This window comes from Falco biarmicus, chromosome 1, assembly GCF_023638135.1.
Source record: "Falco biarmicus isolate bFalBia1 chromosome 1, bFalBia1.pri, whole genome shotgun sequence".
NCBI classification, from domain to species: Eukaryota; Metazoa; Chordata; class Aves; order Falconiformes; family Falconidae; genus Falco; species Falco biarmicus.
In genome coordinates this window covers 45,940,624-45,964,098 of record NC_079288.1, presented here as the reverse complement: position 1 = coordinate 45,964,098, position 23,475 = coordinate 45,940,624, and the positions used below count along the sequence as shown (strand labels likewise).

General features: G+C 38.8%; 1 protein-coding gene across 2 annotated transcripts; it reads right to left on the bottom strand.

Moving 5' to 3' along the window:
* Positions 1-1,090: 1,090 nt before the first annotated feature.
* NAF1 (nuclear assembly factor 1 ribonucleoprotein) lies at positions 1,091-22,419 on the bottom strand. Of its 2 annotated transcripts, none has more exons than XM_056346284.1 (8): positions 22,097-22,410; positions 19,598-19,736; positions 16,396-16,489; positions 12,740-12,822; positions 11,561-11,721; positions 7,756-7,807; positions 4,329-4,434; positions 1,091-1,775 (listed from the first exon to the last, which is right to left on the bottom strand). In XM_056346284.1, exons 1-8 carry the CDS (start codon positions 22,387-22,389, stop codon positions 1,363-1,365), a joined length of 1,341 nt encoding a protein of 446 aa, XP_056202259.1. In that variant the 5' UTR covers positions 22,390-22,410; the 3' UTR covers positions 1,091-1,362. The 2 variants fall into 2 exon arrangements, with proteins under 2 accessions (XP_056202259.1, XP_056202268.1); XM_056346293.1 differs by having other exon boundaries at positions 1,637-1,775; positions 11,643-11,721; positions 22,097-22,419.
* Between the last annotated feature and the right edge of the window lie 1,056 nt (positions 22,420-23,475).

The window sequence follows — 23,475 nt, the reverse complement described above, 5'->3', positions numbered from 1 at the left end:
ACATCCCACGTACTCCTCTACACTGCATCCTGTGCTGCCACTTGAGGCTTCTGTTACCATACCAGGACTCCATTCCTCTACACCAGGGGTCCTCAAACTACGGCCCACGGGCCGGATACGGCCCCCCAGGGTCCTCAATCCAGCCCCCAGTATTTACAGAACCCACCCACCCCGCTGGGGGTTGGGGGGGGGGGGAAACCAAGCAGCCACAGATGACTGCCTGCCACTTCATCCGCATGCCAGCCCCCTGGTTAAAGTTTGAGGACCCCTGCTCTACACTGTCTTACTGTAGTCTACTACAAGTAGACAAGTAGTCTACTACTACCATCAAACCCAGAAGTACCCCATTCTGCACAGAATAACTACTTACCACCACCATCTACCTAAAAACCTGTATGTATACACACTAAAAAAAAAGTACATGTAAAACTAATTTATCAGACCCAAGTGGTCATTAACAAGTTGCTGTTACAGCTAAACCAAATAAAAAGAAAACTCAGAAAGCAAATTGCTAAGCCTCAGTCATGAGGCTGCAGTGCATTTACTCACACCTTTGACTTATCACTAGCAATAGTAATAGCCGGGCTACAGCTTAGATAGCCAGGAATCATCCCCTTCTCCTTTCCTCCAAAAAGGTAAACGTGTACAACAGACAAGAATTTGACATTTTACTACAAAAAAATAAAGCAACAAAAACCTGCAACCAAGTTAAACATTGTCTGAAACAGTTTGTTGCCACTGTACAGTACCTGTTTGCCATAAAATTTCAGATCTATATAAGCTTCTCAGTTGCACACCTATGAAATGTTTTAGATGTATTAGAGAATAGAATTATTACTTAGGTATATTACAGAAAACTTTATGAGTCTGAAATTAAATTCTAGTTCAGTCTCTCCCTCTGTGCATTAAATTTTTCCTTCATTCTTACCTGGCATTAGAGTAAAAGCTTAAGGACCACCTGCAGAGCTTAATTCGCAGTATATGACCACTTTAAAAGTATTAAAACACCACCTACATGACACTTCCTCATCATTATTATAGATTGTAGTTACCTAGATTCTTAATTACATAACAGATATCCACCGCTACATACCAGTCTCCAAAAACTTTTATTTATCATCCAAAACTAGTAGATATTATAAAAATAAAACATTTCTTAACATTCAGGTATTTTTATCATACAGAAAACACATATAGAAAAAAAGTTTTCTATGTATATCCCACAAAGCATCAAACTCTGTATGTGTTCTACTGTTGGAGGAAAACTAAGCATCTCCAAAACAAGGGAAATAAGGGAATACAGTCTTGGCAGCCTGTTCTTCCTTTTAAATTGCAATGTTCTGTATGTACATTTGTGGAAACCTAGTAAGGCCTAAACTGAGGAAGAGGGCTATCGGGAGGAGGTGGAGGAGGTGGAGGTGGCAAAAATGGGTATGATGTGTTGTACATGTTTGGGCCTGTCCAAATCATATTCAGATTTGAAGGCATAAAGTGGAATTGATTCACATCATTAAAAGAACCAAAAACTGGAGGAGGCGAGGGATACTGTTGCATCGTTGGATTTTCTTTTCTATGAGGTTGTGGAAACACTGCAGATTCCTGATGCATTCTGTTGTCTGAAGAGTATACCTGTGGTGGTCTTACTTGCATCCTCAAAAAACGTGGAGGGCCTGACAGAGGAGGATATGGGCCCCTGGAGAACCCTCTGCCACGGTATCCCCTTGAATAACTTGAAGCAGGCTGCTGCATTGACTGATGAAGTCCTTCATTATCACCTTGAAAACAAACAACAAAAAAAACAATTACAATATTATTTTGGAAAGATTAAGGTTAGTCCTGGCAAATCTTTCAAGGTGAAGTCAAGGAAATTTGAAAAGTAATCTTATCAACAAATAACACTTGCAAATAATACATAAACAACAAAGTAATACTGGCAAGCCTACTGTTTAGTAACGCATCTTGATTTATTAGAGTAATATAGAACGGATGATCCTGAGGGTTGGAAATGCAGTCATTAAAAAAGAAATTTCACTTTGCCTCCAGGCATTTTCATTTACATTAATGAGTCACAAGAACACTCAAACTTATGTATTTTAAATCTCATTTTAAGCCAAAGCTTCCAAAAGCAACAGATTCTAAAACTGAAAACAGATCAGTATTGCATTACACAGAAGTGGTATACAGCTTTCAGACCTGAGTTAGTATTATAGCACAAACACAGGACACAAATTATTCAAACTCAAATGATTTAAATGATTTTACTCTATCAGAAAAAAAGGCAGCCTGTACCTTTAGCCAATTAGCTTTCAGCATTCATCTTTCTAAGATGAATTTTTCCCTGTACAGGTCACTGTAAGCATATACTTAAGGTTCATAACCAATGTATTGCCACTTTATATAAATATCCTAAGAGCATTAAGGGGATAAGTGCTATAAAATTAAGAGCACCGAAAGGTTATAAAATTAAACTGAAACACGATCTCTAAAGGATTTCAAGGCTAGAAGCAAAAAGGTATTTGGGGACATAACACCACATAAAATCACTGAATTTAAAGAACCTACGTGGACTTAACCCTTGGCATTAGACTATGTAAAAGCATGTTCATCTTTGAAAAGCTAAGTCTGGAACAGTAGTTGGATACCAAAATTCCTACTCATTTTCATGGGGGATTAAGACTTAAGACTCCTTTGGTGCATGCAGGCCTCTCAAAGGCAGTGAAGTGAAAGTACTTGGTACTTGAGTGAATATTTTTGTTGTTCTCCTATCAAAGACTGTAACAATGAGCCAATTTTAATATACTCAGGAGTTTTATGAAGATGCAACCAGGCAAAGCTCCAGCTGACACTGTTTGTGCCTCAGTTTGCCAGATATCCTTGTTGTTGAACTCCATAGCCAAACTAAATTGCACATAATGTCAATTCATACCATGTTATTTACAGAAAAACACAGTGAACCATAAGCCATACTCCCTTGACAAACTGTGACAGTTCCTCCTGTCGTGTTCTGTTATGGAACATGGTTCAGTAACAGCCTCAGCAAACCCCAGGCAAAGGCAAGTCTGCAATAAGCTGGCAGAATAAGGGTATGACGGAAAACACCATATGCTAGGTAAGCAGAAACCAGGAGAGAAAATAACCATGAGCAATGAGGGAAGAGTATGGCACAATTCAGATCCTTCCCTTAAGGGAAAACTACAAAACCATAGGGCAAAAGCCAGTCCAAGAAAGAGCACAGCTTCATTTAAAGGGTACAAGAGAAAGATGTACTGCACATGGAGTACAAGGGTTAAAAGGACAGTTACTGACTTCCCAGATCAAGAGAAAAGGTATTCAGTGGGGTGCAACGTCTAGCAGCTTTACAGAGAAAGAGCAGCAAACTCATGGAAGGAAGCCCAAGAAAATCATGGACAAGAAGCACTGTGCTGCAGACAGCTGAAGCAACCCGATACATAAGTGGTCAAAAGAGGTAAGGTGATGGGAGTAATATTTAAGAATGGTACAAAAAGCATGCAACAGAAGTAGACCAGTGAGAACAGAGAAAGAAGGATGCAATTTAAGTTAGTCAACCAAAATGGCAACAAAAAAAGCAAAAATTTTTGTCAGTAGAAAGGCATGACAGAAGACAGACAGGAAAATCTGGTTATTGCAAACAGAGCAGTGCTGCAAAAATATACCTGGAACAGGTCTCTCAACAGCAGGAGAAAAGAAGGTGAAGAAAGCTATGTATATTATGAAAAACTCTACACAGCTTATTAAACTACTGTAGGCTTATCTAATCACTGTGTTCGGTAAACAAGTTCTTAGTGGGCTACAGAAGTAACAGTTATTTCAAAGGAGCATTTATATGCCAGAGTGAGAAGAACTTCCTTTTTAGATAGAAGAATAAATTCCCCACCCAAGGCCTGAGTCTTCTCCCCAATTGTCAAAAAAAGGGTTTCTAAAAACTGCACACGGCCCTCTATCTTCTCCCTGCACTCAAAGGCTTAAGCTGCATTTGGGCCCCAACAACCCCTGCAATAAGCAAGCTCTGAACTCCAAAAGGCAGCATCTGTTCTATATTCTCATGGCGTGTCAGCTGACATTGTTGTAAGGAGCCTTTCAATCTCTGACAACTGTCCTGCTCCTATACTACTACCACAATTTAATGGAAAAAACGTTCTTTCTCCTTTAAAAAAAAAAGGAACATAGCCACAAATTCATTAAAATAACTTTGAAAAGCACAGAAGTACTGATTAACTGTATGAAAGCTCAATCATTAAGATAGACAACACTGTATATTTCAAACTCAGTTTCACAGATAAAAGCACTCTCCCATAGCATTCACTCACTTGACACATTTGTTTCTGATTTTAATTTCTTCCTTCCTTGACTTTGAGGCTTCTTTTTCTTCTGTTTTGCCTCTCTTTCTTTTTCATCATCACTGAAATCCAAGGCCTGGTTTAAAAAAAAAAAAAAAAGGAAAAAAAAGGAGAGAACAAAGCCATATAAAGACTGCAGAGAAATTCAGTTCTAGCAATAAATCATTATTTAGAAAACAATCCATCCTTCTGTCAGCTTAGAAGAATATTAAAGCTGCACTTGCCTATTTTGCATTCAAAGAGCTGTTGTGTGTTCAGCTGGCTTGTCACACCAAAAAATTAGCATTCCACAAATTTCTCATAAGATAATTATACAATACTCAGTTACTCTTTCTAATTTTCCTAAGAACAGCAACATTCAAGCACTGAACACAAATTTTTGATTGCCTAGACATTCGTAACAGAAAAGCTGGGACTGAGGGAGCTGGCTAATTATTGCCAAGAAAAAGCTTTTGAAGCCAAACTGCAGACTAGGGGAATTAAAATACGGATTTTTAAAATGCATAAAGATTCATGTGGTGACCAATACTTAACTCAGCACCGTTAAACTACATTAAATAAATATCTCCAAGCTAGAATTGTCACTAAATTGGAATTTTCTGTATTTATATTTATTATTTATATTTAATAACACTGTTCCCATTAAACTTGCAATAGCAACGTTAGTCCAAAGGAATTTTCAGCTTGGGAGAATGTTATCTTTTACAATAGATTCAATGTCACTGCAACATTTTGTTCCTGTTACATGAGGGTTTTTTACCTTTCAAATCCTAGCTTATGTTCAGAATGAGGAAAAGTTATTAGTGAACAGGAAGGAAATCTGCCAGCATTTTTTATCATCACTAGAAAATTGTTTGATGAAATAAAGCTAAGACTAGCCAAAAGTTTTTACGTATACAGTCTTTCAAAGCTCTATTGATCACATACCTACAGTCCAATTCTATACAACAATTCTAATTCTTAAGTGATGACGTCTCCTCAAGAAAGGAAGGCAATTCACACTCTGAACTGATAGATGAGCGTTCGTTGAGAGAAGCTAACACCGCTCAGCTCAGTTCAGTTTGTGGGAAGAAAAGATAAGACAGTATTTCAAAACACATCATCCTTACTGTAGCAGAAAAAGCAACATTCACAGCTGACAGGCGGACACATCATTACAGGACCTATCTTCAGGCACAGAAAAGCCCACGTCACAACATCTCTCCTTTGAGCCAGAGGAGCTGGCCTGGGATAAGGACTGTGAACGCAAAAATTGATACTGTCCCTCACAGCATATCCTACTGGACAAGCTGTCCAACTGTGGGATCAGCGGGTTCACGGTGTGCTGGGTGAAGAACTGGCTGAAGGGTAGAGCTCAACAGGTTGTAGTGAACGAGGCTACGTCTGGCTGGCAACTGGTCACCAGTGGTGGTCCTCAGGATTCAATTCTAGGGCCAGTTCTGTCCAATCTATTTACCAATGATCTGCATGCACAAGTTGAATGCACCATTATTAATGATACCAAAATGGGAATGCTATTCACTGTCTTGAGGGACAAGAAGTCTTGCACAGGGATCTAAACAGACTGGAGCACTGGGCAATGATAAACGCAATGAAATGTAACAAATCCAAATGCTGGATTCTGCACTTAGGACCAAGGATTGCCTGGCACAACTATAAATCGGGAGAACAGCCCTGCAGAAAGGCAGCTGGGGGAGCTGGTCAGCAGCAGGCTCAGTACGAGCCAGCAGGGTGCCCTGGCAGCCAAGAGGGCAAACCGCACCCTGGGGTGCATCAAACACAGCGTAACCAGTCAGTCAAATGTGGTGATCATCCCACTGCATCCAGTGTTGACGTGGCCTCCCCTTGATTACTAAGTGCAGTTCTGGGCCCCACAGTTTAAGGAGGAAGTGAAGATCCTTGAATGGATCCAGAGGAGGGTGAAGTAGCTGGTGAAAGGGCTGGAAAGAATGTCTTATGAGGAGCGGCTAAGGACTATAGGTTTGTCTGGTTTGCAGAAAAGGAAGCTGAGGGGCAACCTCGTTGCTCTCTGCAGCTCCCTGAGGAGAGGAAGGGGAGAGGGAGGTGCTGAGTTTTTCTCCCTGGTACCCAGGGATGGGATGCATGGCAATTGTTCAAAGCTGCTCCAGGAGAGGTTTACACTGGACAGACATCAGGAAGCATTTCTTCACCAAGACAGTGGTCAAACACTGGAACAGGCTTCCTAGAGAGGTGGTCGATACCCCAAGCCTGTCAGTGTTTAATAGGCATTTGGGCAATGCCCTTAACACACTTTTGGCTTACGGTTAGCACTGAATTGGTGAGGCAGTTGGACTAGATGATCACCGTAGCTCCCTGCCAACTGACATATGTCTATTCTAGTCTATAAAATTGGGTAGAACTAGAAAAAGAACCACCACAAAAAACACACTTCCTACTTAATCATGAAAAGTACATACTACATAGCACAGAACTATGCTAACCATGCAAGCTTTTGCAAGATTCAAAACGGACAGACAGATGTCTTTGGGATACTCCAGGAGACACAAGGCTTCTACAAATTTCAACTATTTTGTCTAAGATACACTTAAAGTAGAAATCACAAGAAAAAAAAGTGACTCAAGCATTGAGCTAGAAAACAAATCTCATGAAAACACCTCAAAACAACTACCAGCCTTGCAATTTTTACTGAAGAAGAGAATAGTCATGAGAAGTATGGTTAAATTAAGGAGAACTGGACAGGAAGCCTGGGTATCACTGAAGAAATCTTTACAGATCCTACACTAAATGATGTCCATGGTAGTGAAGAGCTCTCACTTCTACACAATCCCGTACTACCGCCTTTGTATGGAAGAAGCTCATCTCCTGTCATTAAACTAGTGTTTCGTAATAGCAAACACTAGGGAAACCTTACTAAGAAGCGCAACACAGGTGGTGTCTAAATTAATGGAACAGAGCAGTCAGCTTAAACACCCAAGTAGTACAGTTTGCACATTAGCAGGCCTTTCAAGACAAACAATTGCTTCTGGTAAGGTAAAAGAAAAAGCTGCAGTGAAAGCACAGCAAGGACAAGAATTCTCTAGCTCAAGCAACACTATTAGGCACAGTTAAAGCACTGCTACTCAAAGTTGCCAAACAAGTTCCCGAAAGACTAGAAGAACTGAGGGTAAAAGGATACATGTTTTTCCAACTGCAAAAAGCAAATAGAAGACAACAGCCAGCACTCTCTACACTGACTGTGACACCTCTTCAAGAAAAGCATGATCTTCTTCCCAATGACTAACAGAGGTACATCTAACTCCGGTCGGCGTCAAACAATAAGCTTGCTAACTAGTTACGCTACATAAAAAAAGATTTCTACATATGCCTTGTGTAATCAAAAACATTAAATAAAAAACACCAAAAAAACTATAGTTACTTCAGGTGGTGGCTCTTGGTCATTCTTCCAAGATGCATCTGAACCTTTTTCCCTAAAAGGAAAAAAAAAACAAACCACCAAATTAGACAATCAAGGTGAAGGAAGACGATGATGTAAGGAGATATGAAACATCTTTGAGTCACATAGTAGCAACATATTCCAGGTTAGAAGTCATTTGCAGGAACTGTACTATAGCAAACAGGGTAACACTTTCTTCAAGGTATCAAATCTCCTATGCCAGAAGTTGCCTGTTTTAAACGAGGTGTATGTTTTTATGTTGTTCTTAAGTGAATAGTAATGTATGTGTCAACTTAGGAGTTCACTATATATGTCCCTTGAAAAATCCTCCTATTTTGAGTGAAGACTGAACATCTCACTAATATCACAGCTAATATTAAGCTTTGAGCAATATTCTCTCAAAACATCCTTTTGAACCTGAATTGAGGTAGCTCACTACAACTTTCATATGCTAACTTCTCACTACAGTCACAAGCTTTTATATACTTCTGGTTTCAGAATACATATTTCCACTTGAAAAGGACAATGAACTAACTAGTAGGACACAGGCTTTAAGTATAACTACAATTTAGTGAATCTGGCAAAAAAACCCCAAAACTCTCAGACTGGCTTACAAGTCTGTTAGGACAGTGTTAGTTAGATAATTAGGTTTCATCTTCTATTTTGTTCCAAATATAAAATTAAAAAGGCAAAAGACACTTAAAGCAAAAACTCAATTGTCTTGCCTGACAAGCACCAAAATTATTTAAGTGGTATCACGTGTTTCACTCACCACTAGGAACTTCACTAAAAATCAAGTCATTTCTTTGATTAACAACAATTTTGTGGAACAAATTTTAATCATGCTGTTAAAAGTCTGTGGAAGGTTTTTCCACACTGCTCGCAAATTTAATATGTTTTGGTCTGGAACATCAAAGCACAATCCTTATCTACATAGACAAACTACATGAAATAATGCAATACCAAAAATTGTTATTTGCAAAATGGAACCATACAGTTAAAAACATCAGTGATCAATGTGTTCAGTGTGAAATGTCTTCAATCAGTGCTCTAATAACCAAGGGCTTCTTTACATATTCAAGTCAGCAAAATCAAGCAACAATAGTTACATCAAAGTACATAACCATCGGCTCTAGGGAGCCTGGACTTAAGAGGCCCTTAGTCAAAGGCTGCCCATGAGAAGGCTGGCAATTCATCTGGAGGTACTTTGTGCCTTAATCCCTAACCATCAAACTGAAGCTCAGGCTCTACATATCACTAGAAAAACATAAAGACACACCACTTTCTGATTAGGAGCAAATTGTATTAGCAAGCCATTTTAAAATTCAATTAGAAGAAAATGTTACAGGGAGGAAAGGACGGTAAGGACTCTATATGAGTAATTTCTCAGCTGCAGAAAACTACCTACTCAGAGATGAAAAGTGACTTTAAATTGTGAACCAAATTCTTTGTTTTTCCCTCTCATCTTGCTATTTTGGAGCAATACACGCCTGCCAGAAACACCAGAGCTCACAAACTACAAGACCTGTGGTCATTAGGCAGTATGTAGTACCACTGACTGCAAAATTTAAACCTTGTAGGTTCTTCAGGAAGCTTCTCTCACTCTCCCAAGGCAGCCTTCCCCTTTTCAACAAAACACTTTTCATGCTCTGAGATAACTTAATGTTCTTTGCAGAAGATTAAGATTGTAATTCTTTGATTTCTGAACTCAGATACTGTAAGAGCTCGAAGTCTAACAAAAGGTGACTCAGGAATCATGAAAATACATGGGCTTCTTTAGAATTACTTTGTGTTTCAGGAAATACAACACATCTCTTTTTAGTAACAAATTATTTTGCATTCATGAAGTTTTACACTACACTTGTATTTACTTTGCTATAAAGTCTAATGCTTATTCATAGCACTGCAACTTCACACAATGCAAGCAGATCGCATTCCAGATTTCAGTGAAAGCTTCAAACTTAAGGTTTCTTTCAGATCTCAATCCTGATTCCTTTCCTCTTCAAAGTATCATTAGTTTTGAGTAGCAGCTCTAAGACTTCAAGTCTGTAATACCCTACAAGGTAGTCTGCACACAAACTAACAAAAAGCAGAAAATAAAAATCATTGGTCACCAAGTTTGCAATCTGCTACAGTCTCAAAGCCTTCTTGTGAAGCACGGCATGCCATCTTGGTTTCTTTATACAGACAAAACAGCACAGGTCAGAAATCACAATTCTTTATCCTTTTTCAGTGACACCTACTTTGTGAAAAGGCAACTTCAACAAATAGTACCAATTGCCTCACCAAAGCTTAAAAACTTTACTACAATACTCAAGAATAAAATTTTTCAGTGAAATTTACTTAAATCACATTATTCAGAAATTACATTTTATGTCAGAGTAACAGGTGTTCACCCTGCTCATTTTAATGCAGGGCAAGGAATAATGTCTGATGCACTGTTCAGCTGCGCTTCTAAGTCATGAAAGTGTGAAACATCTTACCTAGTGTTCAATTTTGGGCCACATACGATAGTGGAGTACTACAAAGACAAACAGTTCCTGAAACTACTTGCAAAGCACGTAACAAATGAAAACATGAGCCTCATCTCAGATGCTGAGTAGGGCACAGTTACTGATGTAGCAAGCAGATTATCAGAGTCTGTGCAGTTACTGTGCTAAACAGCAAAGTTTAATGGCACAAATCAAAGACCAGCTGCACCAAAACAAGCAGCAGAGTAAGAAAGTGATCTATTTTGGTCTTCACTGAAGGGGGGGGGGGGGGGGGGAAGATGCTTGTTGCTTCCACAGACATGGAGATAAACTAAAACAAAAAAAAAAACCACCAAAAAAACCAAAAGACTCCTGCAGGGCTGGCCACACATGCATAACTAAAGAAAACAATTACTCAGTATGAATACTGGCAGAGGTGCAATTAATGCAGACACCAATATTATTTGCTATAGTCACAAAAAATTTGCATGTCAGATGAGATCTAATCCTACTAAACAGAGACTAAGGCACTTGTATGACAAAGGATTTTTTTTAACCTACAGTTATTTCAGACAATTAGTCATCAATAATTAGAACACTAATGTCTAGCAGTCATTTACTGTACTTTATTATTCTGTATCTTTTAAGTGCACTTCATTTTAAATGGCAACAAGTCCTATTCATACATGCTGCTTTCCTCAGACAGACTGGGATACACTAACACTTTTCAGAAGTTTCTGAATATTATACTACATTGTTACTCAAATCCCTCCCCTCTCCTAAATTTACAACCAGTAATTTTCATAAAGAATTGTTTTCCAACTGTGCAATAGACTAAATTTCAGTTCTGGGGTTGTAACACGAAATAAAAATAATAAATACAAACTTGTTCAGAATTCAACCGAGTTTATTATAAATTATGAAACTAAAAAGAATCTGAGGAACAACAACATCTGGGAAGTTCAGCTTGTAAAACCAGCGCATGTGTATGTGTGCAAGAAGGTGTGGGGGAGGGAATTATCAAATAATTTTTTCTCATTATGGTATTTTAGTGAAAAGAAAGCAAACTTAATATATTGAGTAAGAAACTACTAAACTTCAGTGATTATAACACTTCAGAAGCTTGTTGTTTAAAGCTACTCTGTACTGTTCTGAAAGGCACCTTGTTATTAAAACACAGTTGAGAATACCTAAAAAAAAGTTGTAGTGTCAAGCTTAGTCCTACAGTTTCTCACTCAAGGTTGAGCCTTAATCCAGCATTTCTAGCTCTATTAAAAAATACATTATAACCAAATTAGAAAAGAAATTGGACTCACTGTTTTAGTTTCTCTGCAAATATATACTGTGTGAAGTCCTCCACTGATGGAACAAAATACATACTATCATGCACATTAATACCTTTTTCTTTGATATGTTCAGAGCTGTTAAATCTTAACACATAAAAGGGATGTAACACAGGACCAAATATCTCAAATATCTGAAACACAAACAAAATGAAAATGTTTAAATAAACCACCAAAAGTAGACAGCTCGTTTCATTGTAGACAACCATAAAGCTTTAAGATGTTTTGTATTTAAGAAGTTTGACACACTTGGAAAAAATGTAGCATCAAATAAAGTTACTTAAATGCTTTAGTTTTATTACCAAATTTTGTCTGACAGTGTATTTCTCCAGTATAGTATGTAGTATGGAAAAGTAAGTTCTCATAGGTCGACATTGCCTTTGCCCACCCAACTACACTGCTTTCACTGCTTGCTTCCTCCCCTTCAGCCATCTTCCTTTTTGTCGAATCTCTATTCTCTGCCCATTGTCCTAATCATTTATTCCTCAAAGTTCACCTTTTCAAGACACCTTTACGTCACTGTCCCTGCCTGTTACCCAGTTCCACTAAGAGCAAGAGAATTCTGAGGTGTTGTACAGAACATCTGCAATTTCAGGCTGAGGGTTTTTTTACTTCACTCACATCTAGCATTCAAAGATATCGCAGTAGTAGCCATTCTAGATGATGGCTTTCCTTCCCCAGAAAACATAAAAAATTCACTGCAACACTCTTCTTAGCAAACATTCTTCATTATACTGCACAAAGCACACATTGACCTTAAACTGCAACAGCAGAGCTTACATATGTAAACATTCCCCATTTTTCCTGAAACTTGACTCTAACTTATCCAATCTTTGCCCCCAACTCCTGGTAATAAGAGCACAGCCTGCTATTCAAGCCTTCATACACCTGAAAGCAAGGTCTCCCTCTCCACAAGCACACTCATAAAATAGCAAAAACTCACCACACATTGTAATTCTGTAAGGATTCCAAGTTAAAAACTCTTGAGATTAAAAAAATAGCTGATTATAGCAAGAGTCAAAAACAAACAACCACAAACTACTCATCAAGGAAACATTTTTCATTTAGTTGACTTCAACACTACTTGCTGGAACATAAAAGAACACTTTGAATTTTATGTTACAATAGCAGGGTTTTATGCTTTACACACACCTTTCCTGCTGCTTGCCGATCTTCTTTAAAAATTATGCTTTCCTCATTTACTGCAGGTAGGCCCCTCAGTGATTCAATTATTACTAAAATGGAAAAAAAAAATCAATTAGAACTTTATGTATCAACAGCAGCCTGTAGTTAATTGCAAAGAACCTTATCAAGCCACACCATTATTTGTCTACTAAAGCTCATAGAGCTTCATCTGAAAATTCTTGTGCACAAAACTACTTACAGTCATACACCCATTCACCAGTTATATACAAGTGGTAAGATTTACATTTGTTTAAAGAATTGTTGTTCTCTGGGGTAAACGAAGAAAGGAGACCGGATTATAGATACAACAGAGAAGTCTCAGATATGAATGTGTATATATAGCTCTATTTACTCAGGATGTTTCTTAATCAAGTGCATAGTAGAAATAATCTATTTCTTTGAGTGCAGATGCACATATACATTGTCGTCTTAATATTCCAAATTAAATTATCCTTGGAAAAAAGAATGGAGATGGCTATTCAACATAGCTTCCACTAGTAAGTCATAAGAATAGGACCAGAACACAAAAGATGTCTGGCAGTCCAGGCACACAAGCAACTGGTGGTGTCATTTATGTATGCAGACACACAATTTGAATTATATGATGTTAAATTGCAGATATGTAAGTTTCATACTACATTTAGGCCTTGATCTGTGATTAGTGATTGTATGAGTGATCAAAGTCAGCAAGTCATTCTAGCAGCTAAAAATATGAAATCTGAACACTTAAAAATGGACACAGAAGCACGGTCTTCCTGTTATGTTAAATACATTTGATATACAGTCTACTTCATTTTTAGGTCTTCCATATTCGGAGATAAAAGAGATTATCCTTTGCTGTAATTTTTAGAGTACTTAACTCTTCTTTGGCAGTAGTTCCTTCACATCTGCTCCTTTAGTCTACAGAAATAGTGGGTCTTCCTTTACATTCAGCAGGAATTATGCTTAAAGCTGTCAATACAGCTGCCTAGCAGCATTAAACACAAAAATTCCTATTCTGAAGGTAGTATTTTGTACCTCTAAAACAATAGAACACTCAATTAAGCATCCTCAGTGCCCCTCCATCATCAAATAAAGTCACTCAAGCACTTATTGTCACTCAGGCTCTAACAAAAACAAGATTATCCCCAGTAAACTTACCTAACAGGACAAAGCAATAAACATCTCATCAAGCTAACTCAAGCTTTGCTACTATTTCAATCTGCAAACACCTTACTAAGCATGCCTGTGACAATGCTACAGGCTTAATAGTTCTCCAAATTTCAAGAGAATTGGGGATATCAGTTTAATTTGTGCCTACCTATAAGATATACAGTGATAGAACCCAGCGTGTGACTTCACTCTCATGAGAAATACACCTTAGCCAAACAACCAACCAAAAACTGCCAACAAAAACCCAAAACAACACACACAAAAAATCCACACCAGAAACTCTTCAGAAAATGATTCATCACACATAGCCCCCAGTCTTCCAGCAGGCTAAGGAAAATATTCTGGAAACCTAAGTCATGCCAGTCCCATGAAAGTCAGGTGAAACACTATGACCTACAGTCTATTTGACTTACAGCTTCCCCTGCCCCAACCCACCCAACATCCTCAGCTTCTACTGTTCCAGGGCCCAAAATGCAGTCCCAGGGCAGGTTTCTCATCTACACCAAAGCTGTCTACTTTCCAGGCTACGACCCACACTGAATTTTTCTCTTCTCCAAGTACCTTGGAAACTAAACACAGCAAAAATTCTCCTAGGCTGACCGGATGTTCACAGAAAGTACTGTCATCTTGCTTCTAGCTAGTGTGAAGCAAGCAGGAACCTATATTGTTCTAGCCTTCAATTCACTCTGTAGTATGAAATAGCCAACTTACAGGTATTACACACTGCAGACTGAGGAAGGAACTTGGAACCTTGCTACAAAGAACAGCAGAGATTTCTGACACATCAAAAGGGACAGAAAGTGTTCAGAATACCGACTGTTGGACCAAAATAGTATTTGTGGTTTCCAAAAGAGACCTCAGCTCCCCTCATACTAGATACAAACCTGGTATACAGTTATCAAGTTAGTTCAAAAATCAAAAACCAACCCATAATTACCTGGCAGAGTCCCTAATATGGCTACAAATCAATTCAAACTGAGGCCGCTCAGACACATTTCCAGAAGAATGGGAAAAAAAGGAAAATATGTACAAAGACAAAGTCATAAAGCAAGGTAGTAAAAGCAGAAAAATAACAGCTATCTTGGGGTTTATTCCATTTTTATGGCTTTATTTCATATATGATTATTAGTCTAACTTTCACCAACTAATCTAAATTCAACCCTTCACATTTTCCAGTTGCATAAAAGGAAGATGAAGACTGAAGAATTCACCTATCAGTAAATTGACAGGATTTGAAAGGGTTATACTCACTAAGGAGAATTAGAAGCTAAGGCCAGTTCTCAAAACTAAAGTCTAATAGCAACTATGATTCAGCAGCTTCTCTTTTAACTTATTTTCAAACCATTATTTTTGCTGAAAACTACCTTCAAGTCCCCATTATTATCAATAAACAAGAGCAAAGTAGAACAAAAGGACAATGACCAGTTTACTACCATCTACACTCTCAACCCAGCTTCCTGCACATGAGTGAAATTAAATCTAACTCTAAACCTACACCAACAACAAAAACACTGCAAAGGAATTGCCTATATTACCAGGAGTCTTTTACAATAAAATAAAATTCAATAGCAAAAGCTATTTGCTTGAATTCTTTCATACCCCACTCAACATAAATATTTCCACTTCAAAATTTAAGTTAATTTCTAATCTTCATAAGCAAATTGCTTTGATAGCAGTTCAAGCAGAATGAAACACTTGAAATACGTTTAAATAGAAATACACCAGTGATGTTTTATCAGCTTCAGCAAAACTTTGATTTCATATATCAAAACCTGAGGTCCCAGGTAGATCCAAAAAGATCCCTAGCATCACCTGCAGTTAAGCTTACATTCACTGTATGTCTCAATTCCATTAAGCTTACCCTCCAGCACCTACAAATCATGTTAGTCATGCTGTCCTGTGACTGCTGACACTGGCAGCTTGCATTTGGTCAAGGTGCCAGAAGTGGGATTAAAAAGAAAACCACCATAAAAAGATTTGTACTGTTAAAGAAACAAGTCTTTTTCCTGTCCTCATATATTAACAAGCAAGCACTTGAGAATGCATTGTACTGCATCTGTGCCTTCAGTTACACACTTGCTGTATCTTCAGAAATAATTCAAATACAGCATGCACAACCCCACAATTTTCTTAAAATACTGCAAGTTTCATCTCATTGTCACCAGAATTAATATAAGGACCATAATACACAGTGAAAAAAGGCTTTTAAATGAAAAAATTAGAATATGAAAGCTAAAGAAACACATGTATAATAGTCATAGTATCTTAATCTTTAGAAGATGTAAGCCAGCTAAAAAAGGAATTCAACACAAATGTTATTTGCTAGTCCAAGTTCTCATTCAGCAACCCACTATCCCCTGAAATAGAATGCTGCAGTACTGACACTTTGAAAGAACAGCTAAGCACACAATTAATGCAGAGATATACAGAGATTATTTGAATTAAAAACAAAGCAAACATATCTTGCCTACCTAGCTGCTCAATGATGCTGGAGACTGTCCCAAAGAGCTCCAGTTCAACATCATCAGGCAGAATTATTGATAATTCTTCAACAGGAGGCAGTTCCTGAAAATATCAAGTCAATGCTCAGAATATAATCTTGTCACACCAAGACATTCATCACTTGGTTGCTGCATAAATTTGACAATCAGAAAAACCTCCTAGCATTTTGAAGATTTAATAAAGAAGTCTAGCTTCACTTGTCTCTTCCAGTATAATTCTAAATGAACACATCTTGGGGGAATGTCACTTTTGAAGACACCTTTTCTATCGAGATACTACATATTTCTATTGCAACTAAAGCACAAGACAATTTTCAACTGGAGAAGACCAACAACAAATAGATGTTTTGTTCTTTCTCTTGAACTTTCAAGTTAGATAAGTTTAATGTAAACCACAATAATTAGATAAACAGAAATCAAGAATCAGAAAACTTGTAAACACATTCAATGCCTGACAGAAGAAAAATGTACACAGCAAGAGGTAAAACAGTATGAAATATTCCAGGTATGTATGAACTTATTTGACAAAATTATGTCTGTCCATTTATGCCGTAACTCAGATCGTTACAGAAGATCTAAAGATCACAACAACCTATACAAAGAAAATTATTTTTTGGTACAAGAGGATAATCATAGAGAACGCTTTCAGAAAAACACCAAACTGCAGATACACAAATGAATACTGCATGAACAATATCCAAATTAAAACTATTTCTGCAAATGTAAGCGCCAAGATCTACTAGCAAAGGCTGATTTAACACTGAACTCATTATCTACCTCCAATTTACTCATGCACTAAGATTTCTACGTATATACTATAATGCTGCAAATTCAACATGGACTATATGGCACACAAGGCAAGAGCAACTGGAGTAAGAATTATCTTCAAATTCAACATCTTCTGAATTTGGAGTTAGAATCCAAATCTTATCACTGAACTGCACTTTTAAACGCTATCACCAGAAATAAAATCCTTCTACTTCTACAATAGAAGAATCTTACCCTGTCTTATCAAAACTTCACCTGGTAATCTTCATTCTTAACATAAGTGCTTGGCAAAGGCTTCTAGAGCAACTCAAAAGACTTTGAGGCCAAGACTTCCTCAGATCATATAATACAGCATTAAAGTCAAGATGCAAATTCAGAGAGAAACACCCTTCTACAAACAGTGAATTTTCCCAATGTTAAACCAACTTCACTGCTAAGACTCAGTAGTCATGGATGCCAGAGCAATTCAAAGGCCACAGACCAGAAGGAAGAATGCTAAAATTCTGAACATCAACCTCAAATTGGTAAACTGTACCATCTGTCATACTATATACGATATCTGCCAATCCTACACTTCAAAGCAGGTTTCTCAAATAGTTGCGCTGACGCTCCTTAATATGTGCAGGTTTTTTATCCTAAGCACATATTCCAATCAAGATACTTCCTTTAATCTTTTATTTCATCTTCGACCCATGCTTTAGCAAGTTAGCTATTATTGGGGACTTTTGGGTAAAAGACAAATCATAGTTCATTTTTAACAAATACATTTTAACTTTCAAATTGTATTCCCTCAAATTTTTACAATCAATTTTTACAATCAACATTTTTACATGAACTCTATTACTGTAGAATGGCTTAGCAAATAATGTAGTTGCTAGAACTTTGGTTCTGATTAACTATCACTGGCAAAAAGCTACAGGTTTGCTGAACCAATGAAATTAGTCAGGCCAGTACTTAAAAAGAAGATATTTCATAAAGATTTGTACTTGAAGTAGTAAGCTAATGAGACAAAAGAGCGTATCAACCAAGCATTTTCAGACTACCATGAATTTTAATAAATAACTGAGATAAAGGTAACTAAAACCTGACAGGTACGTGTATTTGATTTTTATTTAGAGTCCAGTGCTCTTAAAAAAAAAAATGCTGTCATAGAAGCACTTATAATAGCTCTACTATTAATCACACTTCAAAACTAAGTGCATGGAATCAGTACTTGCTCTGATGTTTTACTCCTTCAGAACACAATGTTATGCGTGTGTCCCAGTCTTTCATTAATTTCAGGAATAAAAGAACATTCAAAGAGCTTTGCTTTACTCCAAGCGTCTCTAGAACAACAGTTTAAGAACTAGCAACATACTTTTACCTCCTGTTGTTGCTACTACTAATGCATATCAAAGCCTCAGCCTTTCCAGCCAAGTCATCTAGCACTTGACTGCAAACTTACAGAACGGAAGCAAAGGTAAATCTGTCCAAATGTATCTGCTCTTTGGTTTTTTTACTCTACCTTTCTAAAAATTTCTTGTAACCCTCACTAGACTTGTTTCTTATTGCAGAAAGCCTTTTCTATGAAGGGGAGAGATCTAACAGAATAGCAGATAGCCCTATACCATTAATATAAATTGACATTACAGTGCTATATTATCCTTTTGTTTTCAATCCATTACAAATGATGCATAGCTAATCATTTGTTAGCAGATTATTACTAAAACTCATTCCTTTAAACCTCTTAATTTTGAGATAATGAGGAATGGCGGAAGCAATACTTAATGAGTGTATTATTTATAAGAACCAAAACGAGAAGAGTATCTTGATGCAAATTATGGTTCCAAATTTCAATACATAAAACAGTGCTATAACAAAAAATTGCAGAATCAAACAAATGCAAACCACACTCAATTTTGCTTTTGTGAGTAGAAGCAATGCAATCTGAATCTCTGGGAGGCTTAATAAAACATTCAAAATTTCTCCCTCAAGGGTAAACATATTTGAAATATGTCTGTAAAACATCAAACCTTCAAGTGTCTCACATAGAGAAAGACTGATGAAAGCCTCTAATGTACAAACAACAAAAATATACTAAAATATCCATTTTATCCATAAATTTGTTTTCATTGATTACAACTGTGATTTTTATAAAAATATGAACCTAAAATGAGCTGTCAATCTCACTTCAGAGTGGTTTTAATATACTGAAAAGACATTTTAAGTTATTAACCGTGCTATACCTGAACTAATGTAAAAACTTATGTTCAATCACTAGGTACTGCTTAGAGTTCAGTATTTTAAGTTGAAGTTACTAGTAAAAGGTTTAATATATACCTTAATATATATAATATTTAAAAATATTTAATAGAAAAATATTAAAAATATATTTAATATTTTAAAAATACCACATTGTACTTACATCAATAGGCAACTCATCTTTTGTTTTAACATAGTAAGACCTGTTACCCTTCCCATGTGGATGATCATCTTCATCAGATACTGTTGAAGGAGAAGATGAAGAGGTTGATGTATCTGATGAACTATCTGAATCCGTATCACTGAATAAAACAAACACGGGAGTTAGAATATAGACTTCTACATCACAGATAAAAAAGAATAGCTAGATTATAGAGTACTCAAATACCTTTGGTTACCAGATATGCTTCTTAAATGTATACCTTTGTATACAGAAGAGCAGCAATCTTTCCTGAACCTACAAGCCACTGGACAAGATCATAAAAAAGTCTCAGCAGAGTAGCAGCTTTAGCACTTCAGAGCAAATGCTAACTACAATGGCTCATTTGGGTTCCCACTGTTTCACTGTTGAGTAGTGCATGTGGCATGACAACAACAACCTTCAAGCCCAAGCAGGAGTCCAACATCAGCGTAACTCCCTGTCAGATGTACATGATAGTCACAGTTTAGGACCTACATTTCATTGGTCTGCAAGTGAAATGCAACATTAGTCACAGGATGACCACTTCAGTACAATACCTAGAAAAATACTGCAAAGTCAGAACCATGTCTGCGCACTACCAGCATACTTCCATTTTATGCACCACTTAAACTCCTAGTATCCAGCAACACACTTGCTGTAACTGAGCACAAAAAATTTTCAAAGATAATATGTTAAAGTACCTTCTACAGCTCACAGTCACTCCCCTTGTACAATCCCAACATTAGCATAAAGCTAAGTGAAAGTCAAGAAAATACTCAGTCCAAGCAATGCATCTGGCACTATGAAGGTTTAAAACAAAATAATTCTAATGTTTGCAAATAAAAGGGGTTAGTTTCATAATTCATGGCGTGCCTGAATTCCCCCAATACATATTCACACAGATTAGTAATTTCGTATTTCTCATTGGCGCATGCACAGTAGATGTTTATTGTCTTAGACTCTTAGTATTTCAAATAAAAAGCACAGTAAGAAACCAATTCTTATTCATGTCAACATGCTCATTCTAGCAAAAGTCTATGTTCTTCAGGAGTTGGTGGAAGAAACAAACACATGGAGTAACTGATCCTGGTGACTGAAAAAAACCCACATTACAAGTCTTACACAAAAATACAAAGACAACCAAACTTTTGTAAAATTGCATCTATCCTTTCTTATCTGATCTGGCTATTAATAAAGCAGCACTTCGGTTCTAAGTGATAAATAAAATACAAAAAAACTCTCCCTCCCACAAAAGCTGCTTTATTTCTCCTTCACAAGCAAATGAATGGCTTTCAATTAACTGTTGCTGAATTATTTTTTTCCCCAACAAAAGTGATGGGAAAGACAACAAATAAAAGCACAACTCCAAATAAACCTTTTGAAAAAAGCCAAATATGGACTTCTTGCAATAAAATCAACACAGCAGAAAAACAAAAATCAGACTACCAGAGACATACCTCGAGGTGGGGCACGGCGGGAGACCACAAAACTTTGAGATATTTGTAGACAGCTAGTAAGTTAAAGCTATCAGAATTTTATCTTAAATATTCATCTGAACATCAACACAACAGATTTTGAAAGCAAAAGACGACTACAGGTGAAAACCCTGCCATAGGTCAGGAATCTGACTCTCCATTCACTACATAATGTTCTAGGAAAACTCTGAAGGAAGCAAACGAGTATTTCCAGTGACAAACTTTAACTCATTAACTGTTATTGAAGCTCAGGATTTTCTTTTTTAAGAAATCCTTAGACTTCATTTCAGCCTCCACTAATTAGCAGGAGCACACACCCATCTTGCTGCAATAGCCCCAAAGAAAACACCAAACTCACTGAAACTGCCAACACGCACAGGATTCCAAGGGTGAGCCAGAGCCCACATCTGACCGGTTAGTTACCTTGCACCGAGTATACTGAGCACCAAAGCGCAGGTTCAAGCAGAAGATGGAACCTTTTATAAAAACCATACAGCTCAAGAACGAGCTTTTCCACCGAGATGCCAACAATAGAGCATGAGTTAAGATCTGCAAACTCTATACCTTGAATCCTGTAGTCACTTTTTTTTCAGCAGTAATACCGCAGGTGTCTTGTGACAAGTAATGCACGCACACTCTGTGAGGACCATGTCAAACAAAACATTCAAACGGTCACGGTGGCCCAACAGTGACGCTCTACAGGCCACCAAACGCGTGCTTTTACTAACACTACGCCTCACTGCCATGGCTTTGGAAGTTCACTCATTCAGCACCAAACCTCAGCTGCGAGTGTCACCTTCAATGGCCAAGGGAAAGCTACCGAAGCGGGACAGGGGGAGGGGGCCCGCGGGGGGAAGGTCAGAGGGCGAGGGGAGGCGGGGTACAGGGCGGGCACGGGCCGCTCGCATGGCGCCCAGCCGCGTGACCCGCCCCGCCGGCCGCGCGCGCCGCCGCCTCAGAGGGAACGAGCGGCCCGCGGAGCGCGGCCCGGCCCGGCGGCACCCACCTGTCCGAGTCCGACGAGGGGTCGCCGGCACGAGGCCCGCTGGGACCCGCCGCCGACTCGGTCTCCATGCTCGCCGGCCGCTCCTCGCCCGGCGCCCCGTCCTCGCCCGGCGCCCCGTCCTCGCCCGGCGCCCCGTCCTCGCCCGGCGCCCCGTCCTCGCCCGGCGCCCCGTCCTCGCCCGGCGCCCCGTCCTCGCCCGGCGCCCCGTCCTCGCCCGGCGCCCCGTCCTCGCCCGGCGGCGGCGCGGCTGCGGGCTCGAACGCCAGCCTCCCCATCTGCGCCACCACCTCCATCCCAGCGCAAGCGGCACGAGGGCTGACCCCTCCCCCAGCCGCACGCTATTTCCGGCTGCCCCGCGCGCCGGCGGACGGGTTTGTCTGGGCGCGGTGAGGTCAGGGCGCATGCGCGGGCCACGGCAGGGGCGGGGCCTCCTGTGACGCGCCGGATTTTGGCGGGGCGGTGGGGGCCTGAGTACGTGTTTTACGTTTGGTTAGTCTGGGGCCTTTCTTAAGATAAGCTATTCTCTTAAGAACTGATGGGAAGTAATAGAAATTGGTGTTCCCATTATTTGTTCACTTAAGTCTTAATGCTGAGTAGATTTTATGGTTAATTTAAATTGTGTGCCAAAGTTTTCCTGTTACGAGGCTTGCCTTAAAGCCAAAGCTAGAGGTCATTGCTACACTGACTGAGGACCTATTGGGATAAATTAGTTTTGGTATTTTATAAATACGCTGACAAAACGAAAAAGATTCCTGTAATTAAAACTAAAAAAAACCTAAAAAATGCCCAGTTAAAAAAGGCTGTGTAATACTAAATTACTAGAGTAACACCTAGCCCTACTGCAGTCACCCGATAATAATACCTACCTCTGTCAATCTTAACCACGTCCTTCCAATCAACAAAACTCACCACAACATAACATCCATGTATGTTCCATGATCACCATAACTACGTGCTGGTTGGGAACTGGAAGGGTTTGGGTGTCTGTCCAGTTCTCACACAACTTTGTATGGGGCCTGTTGGTGTCTCAGTCTTCTCTCTTGGCATCCAGGGATCTGGCGTAGGTAGTGTGCTCTCCTGTAGGAGAGAAGGGAGGAATTCCCCCAGCTCTCCCCAGCCTCTGTTTGCTTGGGGACTTAAAGGTTTTCCCCATGGCAGTAACTCAGGAGAAAAGACACATCTTTGCTTAAACTCAATCTATCCATGGAAAAACCCAACAGATGTGCAGAAGACAAGCAACATCAGGAGGTGGCTGTGGCTGTGAGCCTACAGACAAGCCCCTTTAACACCAGCTCCTAACTGCAGCCTGACAGATGTGCTCCTGGGCCAGCGCTCTGTGCTCCTGACCACCACAGAGCTCCGCCACGCCAGCCTTTGGA